The sequence below is a fragment of the Corylus avellana genome, chromosome 3 (genome assembly GCF_965113065.1).
Source record: "Corylus avellana chromosome 3, dhCorAvel1.hap1.2, whole genome shotgun sequence".
Classification (NCBI taxonomy): Eukaryota; Viridiplantae; Streptophyta; class Magnoliopsida; order Fagales; family Betulaceae; genus Corylus; species Corylus avellana.
In genome coordinates, this window is record NC_142492.1 from 26,142,145 (window position 1) to 26,151,109 (window position 8,965).

Below are 8,965 nucleotides of genomic sequence, written 5' to 3' on the forward strand. Positions count from 1 at the left end.
CCGCAGAGGGCTTGAATTTCCTTGAAGAGAGCAAAACCTTTGTGCCTTATTCTGGTATGATTTCATTTTAATTTCACTATTTGTAATTTTTAGGAGGTTTTTTTATTTTTATTTTTTTTAAATGAAGCTTGTCCAATCAAAGGTTAGGTATGTTGGGAAGATTTTTGTCAAAATGGCAGACGGTATTTTGACGTATTTAAATGTCATAGTTTAAAGACATAAATTAAAAAAGAAAAAAGAAAAAAGGTGATAATTTGGTGGTAAAAGTATATTTTCTCCAAAATTTTAACAATCTTCAATTAGAAGCTACCACTCATCAACAAGTTGTAAAAGAATAACAGCTCTAATATTTTCGTATTTTAAACCTGATGTACCAACTTGGGACAACAAATTTACACAATTTGACAAGAAGAATTATCAAATTTACACAATTCTGGGGATCTAAAATGGATTATATCATTTTTCTTTATTGTTTTTTCTCGACCCAACCAATTCCCACTACAGAGTAATGCTATACATTAGTATTATTATTATTATTATTTTTTAATATGTCTACACAAGGGAAGGGGAATGGGGGATTCGAACTAGTGACTTTCGCTTCATTAGACGTAGTCCATAGCCGATTGAGCTACTTCTTAAGGACTCTATACATTATTCTTTATCTCTCAAAACCTATATAGCGTAATCCCATTTAATATTTGATGTATATAGATTAGTTTTTTAGTTTGAAGATCACACCGAATAATTTTATTCATGGAGTTATCTCTTTCTCATATCCGAAGTTGATGATTTGATGTGGCTCGGTATCATAACTAAAAAATTAAGGGAAATAATTTACGTTAATAATTTTTTCGTATCATCTTATAAATTTAATAGATCAAATATTAAATTTATAATATTAACCTCGGTTAATTTGTAAAATAAGATAAGAAAAATATGAAAAAAATATTTACTTAAAATCATTTTTCAAAAATCAATATCGAAGCTCAAAATGTGAAAATGATACGAAGACTCAGGCGACGAATTGAATTACTCCTCCACACAAACAAAAACCTCCCAAAACCCCGTACCCTTCCCTTTTCTCCATTGTCTGCTCTTTCTCTCTCTCTCTTGCAAAATGGCCTCCGAGCCGGAGCAAGACAAAGAAGAAGAAGCCCAGCGACTGAAAGCCATGGCGGAGACCAAATACAACAACTCGAGCCTCAAGTCGGCGCTCAAGTACGCCAAGCGAGCCCACCGCCTCGCCCCCAAACTTGACGGCATCTCCGAAATGGTCACCTCCTTCAAGATCCTCCGCGTCGCGGCCACCAAATCCCCCGGCACTGCCACGCCCGACTGGTACAAGATCCTCCAGGTAGAGCCCTTCGCTCACATCAATACCATTAAGAAACAGTACAAGAAACTCGCACTAGTCCTTCACCCCGACAAGAACCCTTACGCCGGCTCCGAAGAGGCCTTTAAGCTCGTCAGCCAGGCGTTTCGGTTCTTGTCGGATAGGATTCGTAGGAAGGAGTATGATATGAAGCTTAGGATTAGGATTCAGGAGGAGAATGTCGTGGGTCTGGGGGGCCTGGACACGTTCTGGACGGCGTGTTCCACGTGCCGGTTGTTGCACAAATTTGAGAGGAAGTATTTGGAGCATAATTTGGTGTGCCCCAGTTGTAAAAAAAGCTTTGAGGCTGTGGAGGTTGAGACCAATGAGGGTGATGAAGCTGGTGGGGGAGAGGCTGAAGTTAGGTTTTGGAGTGAGAGGTTGAGGAAGAGAAGGGTAGGTGTTTTTGAGAGATTCGGGGATTCAGGTTCGAAACAGAAATTGGGTAGTGGTGAGAGTTTGAGAACTGTGAGTGTGAAGGGGAAAATGACTAGTGGTGAGAAAGTGGGAACTGTCAATGAGAAGGGGAAAATGGGTCGTGGGGTGAGAAGTGGGGAATTGGAGAGGGAAGAGGATGGTGGTGGTGGTGATAGTGATGGTATATGGAGTGGTGGAAGGTTGAGGAGTTTGGGTTTGAAGAAGAGAACGAGGACGGTAGGGGAGGTGTTAGAGAGGTCGATGCCAAAGAGGGCGAAACCCGGGGAGGAAATGATGACATTGGCGGAAATGCAGTCAGAAGCAAAGCGAAAGGTCCAGCAAGAGAGGATGAAGGTGAAGTTGAAGGAAAAGGAGAAGGATGAAAGAGAGAGGAGGAAGAAGATGGAGAAGGAGAAGGAGAAGGAGGAGAGGGAGAGGCGCGGGGAATTGAAGAAGAGTAGGGAGGGTTTAGAGATTGAGAAACGGGGGACTTTGAAAAAGAGAGGGGATTTAGAAACTGAGAGGCGTAGGAGGAAGAGTGTGGGTTTGGAAATAGAGAGGCGCAGGGGATCTAGAAGTGGAGATTTGGAGATTATGCCAGTGGAGGATTCGGACTTTTATGATTTTGATAAGGATAGAGTTGAGAGGAGTTTTAAGAAAGGGCAAGTGTGGGCTGTCTATGATGATGATGATGGGATGCCGAGGCATTATGGTTTGATTGACGAAGTTGTCTCGGTGAATCCTTTTGAGGTGAAGATGAGTTGGTTGGATCTTCAAAGTAATGGAGATGAGAAGCTTATATGTTTAGAGAAAACAGGGTTTCATATTTCTTGTGGGAGATTTAAGGTTGCTTGGAAGACGTCCATTAACTCACTGAATGTCTTTTCTCATATTATGGATTGTGAACGGGCAGCGCGGGAGATTTATAGAATTTATCCAAAGAAGGGTTCGGTGTGGGCTCTTTATAATGATGCAGCTTTGGATGCTGAAGGAAGATATCTCTCTGTTAAAGATAAGAGGTGCTATGACATAGTTTTGTTTTTGACTAGTTACAGTGAGATGCATGGTTTAAGCATGGCGTATCTTGAGAAGGTTGATGGGTTCAAGACGATATTTAAGAGAAGGGAGATTGGGTGCCACGCTATTAGATGTCTTGGAAAAGATGATGTTGGGTTGTTTTCACATCAGATTCCTGCAAGGAAGCTTTCTGGGGATGAGGCTCCAGAACTTTTGAAAGACTGCTGGGAACTTGATCCTGCTTCACTTCCTCCAGATTTGCTTGGCATTGGTTGGCGGAGATAATTCCGGTTAGGAAACCTGATTGCTCCGTGTATAGATTTTCTTTAATTTAGGGGATTGTGCAGCATGTTAATGTACATCAAGCACCCTTGTGCGAGTCAATTATAATTCTTAGTCACTCTTTGTGATGTCTGTTGCAAATGACGGCACTTCTGGTTAATCCAATCTAATTCTAACTACATTATATTGTATTTGTTATCCTACTATACAAACGTCAATGTGCTTCAGATAACTTTTTAATGTTTTCTATAAGTTGCTGTCTTTACTAGTTTTTAATGTTTTCAAATTACTATCATTGTCTATTGGTTTTGATGTGTGTGTGTGGGGATGGGTGGAGGGTGGTGTGGATTTGAGTGCATGTCAGGTGATGGGCACTTTGCACTTTCACTCTGCACTGCATTTGCTTACTGTTAATGCTATAAATTTTTCATATAATTCTTGACACTTCTAAACTTGTATAAGATTGTGAGAATTGGTATAAAGGCATCACTTCAAGCACTGGGTCTCTGATGGAGGAAAAAGGTCACTTACCAATTGCATTAACTGAGGAGGAAAACAAGCATAAGTGCGAAAAATTGTGTAGTATGTGTCTGATAGGCTTTTATGTGTGAAATGTCATGGTAATTTAGTCTCATGATCATTATAGCAGTACGGGGCAAAAACTTTAATTTCTTGCGATTTCAAAAGTGGATATGATGCAGACAACAAAGACCTTAAGAAAAAACAAGATCAAATACCAAACAATTCTAGAATTGTGGTCTAGTTTCCATTTGGGTCCTAACCTATGAGTCTTCTTTTAAGTTTTGAAGTCTCTTTTCTATTCTGTTTTAGTACATTTCTTTTTGGTTTAGAAATTCTCTTAATTACTTTTTTCTTTTTGTTATTCTGGAGTCCTAGTCTTTGTAAGAAAGAATTGGCAATAGCCGATAAAGGCCTTTATATTATCTGTCAAAATTCGGAGAGATCAAGCTCGATAAAATGTCGGCAACTCTTCTCAAAGCTTCTAGGGTGTGATTACCTTATCCTTTCTCGGTGTGATTGCTTAGGAAACCTAGGTGTAGTTGCCTGTGCTTTAAATTTTCTTTTTATCCTTTCTTTCACTTCTTTAATATCAAACAACTGTCAAACTCCTTCAAGATTCAATTCTTTCATTCCCTAATCGTTCATAATTTCCATAATCATCAAAACTCATCCAATAAACGATCAAGAAATTTAATCTAGTGTTGAAGTTTTTAAGATACATCATATTGGTATCAGAGTGCAACTGCCTCAGGGTGCTATTATTTACATAACGTGAGCTTGAATTTGCATTTGTCAAAATTACAACCATTCATGACTTTTTTCCTCCTTTTTTAAGCCTGTAACTCGATAATTAGACTCATAATAAATAGGTCATGAACTGGATAACAATGTCAGCCCATCCATGTCCTATTTATTATTGTGTCCAATTATCTAGGTACAAGCTTCAAAAAGGCAAAAAAAATTGATTGTGACCTTGTGAATTGATTTCAATGTATAATGTAAAATTAGGATGTCACATGATTTTTTTCCATATGGTTATGCAATTTTTTGAGAGGAGAAAGTTTAAATTGGTGTGTGAGCAAGTTTCCCAATTATATGCTTACGTCAATGGTCCTTCACAAAAGGTGGACCGCTACAATTATTTTTATTATCATTTATATTGCACGTATAATTTCCTAATTAAAATTCATCAAAAATAATTTCCTAATTAAGGTACACTCAGTGGTTGGTTTTGCATTATTTTGTGTACAATATGTTTAGTTGCAATACTTGAAAAGCACTCGAGTGAATGTGAAATTTATATGCGACATGTACATGAATGCAAAAACTAGATGTACGACAGCGATTTTTTGTTTTGTGTTTCTCTTGGGGGTTGCATAGGCCTGCAGCCTGCTTATTTTAACTTGTGCTTGCATAATGGACACTAATGACAAATTGACACTTGATCGTGTCAATTGCCTGCCATTTGTTCTTTTGCTCCATTTGAGAAAAATTTATTTTAAGTTTTTCATGAGATAAGCAGTTTCTTTATTTTTTAAATGAGTTTGCATAATATAGTAGATCGTTGCAGGTTTGTGCCTGTCGTTATTGCCTACTGCATATGACATTTGTTTTTAATCTCACTGCATGTTGACCATTATTCATTTCTGATGTTATTTATTTAAATTTATTTTATGTTTGTTTCTCTGTCTTTCCCAATTTTCTGGCTTTAGTTTGGTCTGTTCATGATGCTAATTATAAATACCTTAGGGAAGATGTTATAAATTAGAGAAATGCTACACTTTCCAAAAATTTTCCTAAATTTGCTCCCAAAATGATGTGTCACAATCTTATATAATATATTATTTTGGGAAATGTGTCAACATCTCATGGGATTGTGACACATAATTTGGGAGAAGTGTAGCATTCCTCTATAAATTATAAGAAATTATGAAATGGAATTTCAAGGAAATTCTTGAGGAACCTCAGGAACTTTTTTGAGAACCTCTGGCCTTGAAAGCTGATTTAAAAACCTGGAACGAACAGGTTTTGGCAACATGGTGTCCCATAAAAAAACTCTTATGGAGGAGTTGTGTGCTCTTGATGGGTTGGAGGAAGTGAGAGCTTTAGTTACTGAAGAGAAGTTGAGGATTGGAAAAGTCACCTAAATGGAGGAGTTGGAGGCAAAAGTCAAGGGTTCTTTGACTAATAGAAGGTGATAAATGCATGAAGTTTTTCCATTGGGTGACCAACTCAAATAGGAGAAACAAATCCATTGAAGCATTGCACATAAATGGCTATGTCTCTTCTGATCAATTTGCTATTAGGGAACACATTGTCCAATATTATGACAGTTTGTTTTCAAAACAGTTCAGCAGACGGCCTATGCTGGATCGCACGAGAGTGAGGTTCTTGAAGTAGTGAAAGGTATGAACAGTGATAAGGTGCTTGAGCCTAATGGTTTTTCTATGGCTTTTTTCCAGCTTGCTGGGATGTGATCAAGGTAGACATTATGCGGGTGCTCCATGATTTTCATGCTAGTAGTAAGTTTGAAAAAAAGTCTCAATGCTACCTTCATTGCTTTCATCCCGAAGAAATTTTGAGCCTATGGATATTAAGGATTTTCAGCCTATTAGTTTAGTGAGTGGAGTTTATAAGATTATTGCCAAAGCCGTTGCCAAAAGATTGAGAAGGGTTGTGAGGAAGATTATTTCGAATCCCCAAAATGCATTTGTTCAAGGGAGGCAAATCCTTGATTCTGTTCCCATTGCAAACGAATGCTTGGATAGTAGAATAAGATCTAGTGAGTTGGGGGTGATTTGCAAATTGGATATTGAGAAGGCTTATGATCATGTCAATTGGAATTTCTTACTTTACATGTTGAGGAGGTGTGGTTCTGGGGAGAATTGTACTCTTGGATAGCACATTGTATTTCTTTGGTGCGCTTTTCTGTTTTGGTGAATGGTAATCCGTCTGCTTTCTTCAGCTCTTGTGGTTTGAGATAGGGAGATCCTTTGTCGCCTTTTCTCTTTGTTATTGTTATGGAGATCTCAAGTAGAATGCTTTCTGCAACTGTTAATGGGGTTTTCTCTCATGCCTTTTTGTGGGTTCTAGGTATTCGATTGTGGTTAACATTTCACATCTGTTGCTTGCTGATGATAGTTTGTTTTTTATTTATTTTTTTTATTTTGGTGGGCTAAGCTTGACCACCTTCGCTACCTGTGTGCTTTATTTTTAAGCTTTGAAGCTGTCTCCTACTTGAAGATTAACTTGGTCACGTCGGAAATGGTTTTTATGGGTAATGTTGGTACGTGGATGGGCTGGTTGGCATTCTAGGTTGGGGGATTTCTTCTTTGCCTTTGAAGTATTTTGGTCTTGTGTTGGGGGCTTCCAATAAGGCCAAGTCTATTTGGTACAGTGTTATTGAAAAGATAGAACGTCAATTGGCTAGTTGGAAAATAATGTACTTGTTTAAGGGTGGTAGGGTTACCCTTATAAATAGCATGCTATCCAACTTGCCTACGTATTTCATGTCGCTCTTCCCACTCCGTGTGAGTGTTGCAAACCTCGTAGAGAAGCTTCATCAAGATTTCTTATGGGGCGGTGGTTTAGGGAAAGAATTCAAATTTTACTTGGTAAGTTGGTCCAAGGTTTGTTCTCCAATCTTTAAGGGAGGGGCTAGGGGTTCAGAACTTGTAGTTCAATCATACTCTTTTGAGAAAATGGCTATGGCATTATGTGCATGAGAGAGTCTTGATGGAGAGTTGTGGTAGACTCTAAATTTGGTAATTCGTGGGGGTGGGGGTAGTGTTCTAATGAGCCTTTTGGGTCGTATGGGGTGGGGTTATGAAAGAATATTAGGAAAGGTTGGAGAATGTTTTCAAGCCATACTAGGTTCGAGGTGGGAAATGGTGGCATGGTTAGATTTTGACATGATCTGTGGTGTGAGGGCAAGTTGAACGTTCAGTTTTCTTTGAAGAAGAAGAAAACAGGGAAGAGGTCTTCTTTATACTTTTGTTCCACAATACTTGCATTATATATTTGAATTGTATATTAATGGATCAGTCCTACACACTCTTTGATCCAGTCCCTAAATCAGGTGGATCTAGATTAATTTTTGAAAGGTTATAAATCTGACTGGAATGTGTTGTTTGATAATCCAAGATCTTAACTGTTAAAGTCTTGTCTGACACAATAAGTTTAAAGTGGTTTTATGATTTAGAGCTTCTTCTTGGCCATATTGATAAGATAACCAATGAGACAGCAATCTCCTTGGTGCAGTTGGTGGCAGAGCAGATAGAGGTTCAGTTCATTTATATCCTCTGTTTCTTAATGAAACTCGTTGTGTTTAAGGTGAGAATATGTTTGCAACATGTTTTGCTGAAGGGTGCAGAGTTTATGATAAACTATAAGATTGGAATTTCAATTGGTTTTTTTATGTCTAGGAAGTGATAAGAACAGTTATTTGTTTTTTGTGTTTTTTGGTTTTGTTTAACATAGTTAAATTTCTTGGAGGCTGAATACTTGAGATTGAGAGGAATTTTCATCAGTTCTCATTTCACATAAAATGCTCTCCTCTTGTAAAGTTTGAGAGGAATTTTCATTTTAGGAGTTCCATTAAATATCTAAATTCTGCAAATAGAAGTTTGAATAAGAAATTTTTATACATTCTGTTTGAAAAACTTGGAAGCTTATATTAGATTTCTTGAATTGAAGTAATTATTGACTGAGAACTCATTATAAACCTCTGGATTGTGATATGTGATAGACATAGCCATAGGAAGCTGATGGATGATATATTTGGAAACCTGCCTAGAATTAATAAGCTTGAGGATTGAATACTCATGGTTGGGTTGGCAAAACAGATACCTGGCAAATAAACAGATATCTGTTTATTCTATGCATGTAACTATTCTTTATGATGTTTAGATGAACCTTATTATAAAAAAATATGCAAAAGATAAATGGGTCGTAAACAGGTCATAGCAGGTACCTGTTGCTAGCCCTAGTTTTAGGGCTTAGGGTTTTACCGGATGGGATTTTTATTTTATTTTATACATGAACCATGCCCTTCAATTTGTTTTATTTTATATATTAAAATAATTACAAAGGACACATGTTGCAATAAGTTTTTTTCAATTTTATACGTTCATTGGATGAAACATGGTCCAAGACACGGAGGAAAAAAAGGAACAAAAAAAAAAAAAACGATGTCTGGTGATGATGATGTGGCATCTTTTGAGCCTTTAGATCTTTTTCTTGTACACATGGCTCTCACTAACAAATTCGATATATCTTTAGATGAGAGGGCTAAATAAGTAATTTTTTACTTTCTTTTTACCCTTCCGAACTCAAGACCAGCTACATATACACCGA

At 37.5% G+C, this 8,965-nt stretch overlaps 1 protein-coding gene across 1 annotated transcript; it reads left to right on the plus strand.

Moving 5' to 3' along the window:
• The first annotated feature begins 1,024 nt into the window (after positions 1-1,024).
• LOC132175116 (DNAJ heat shock N-terminal domain-containing protein) lies at positions 1,025-3,294 on the plus strand. Its single transcript, XM_059586948.2, has one exon. It carries the CDS (start codon positions 1,118-1,120, stop codon positions 3,089-3,091), a length of 1,974 nt encoding a protein of 657 aa, XP_059442931.2. The 5' UTR covers positions 1,025-1,117; the 3' UTR covers positions 3,092-3,294.
• The last annotated feature ends 5,671 nt before the right edge of the window (positions 3,295-8,965 follow it).

Excerpts from the sequence above, each read along its gene's own strand:
- LOC132175116 (XM_059586948.2), top strand. The coding sequence starts at position 1,118 with ATGGCCTCCGAGCCGGAGCAAGACAAAGAAGAAGAAGCCCAGCGACTG.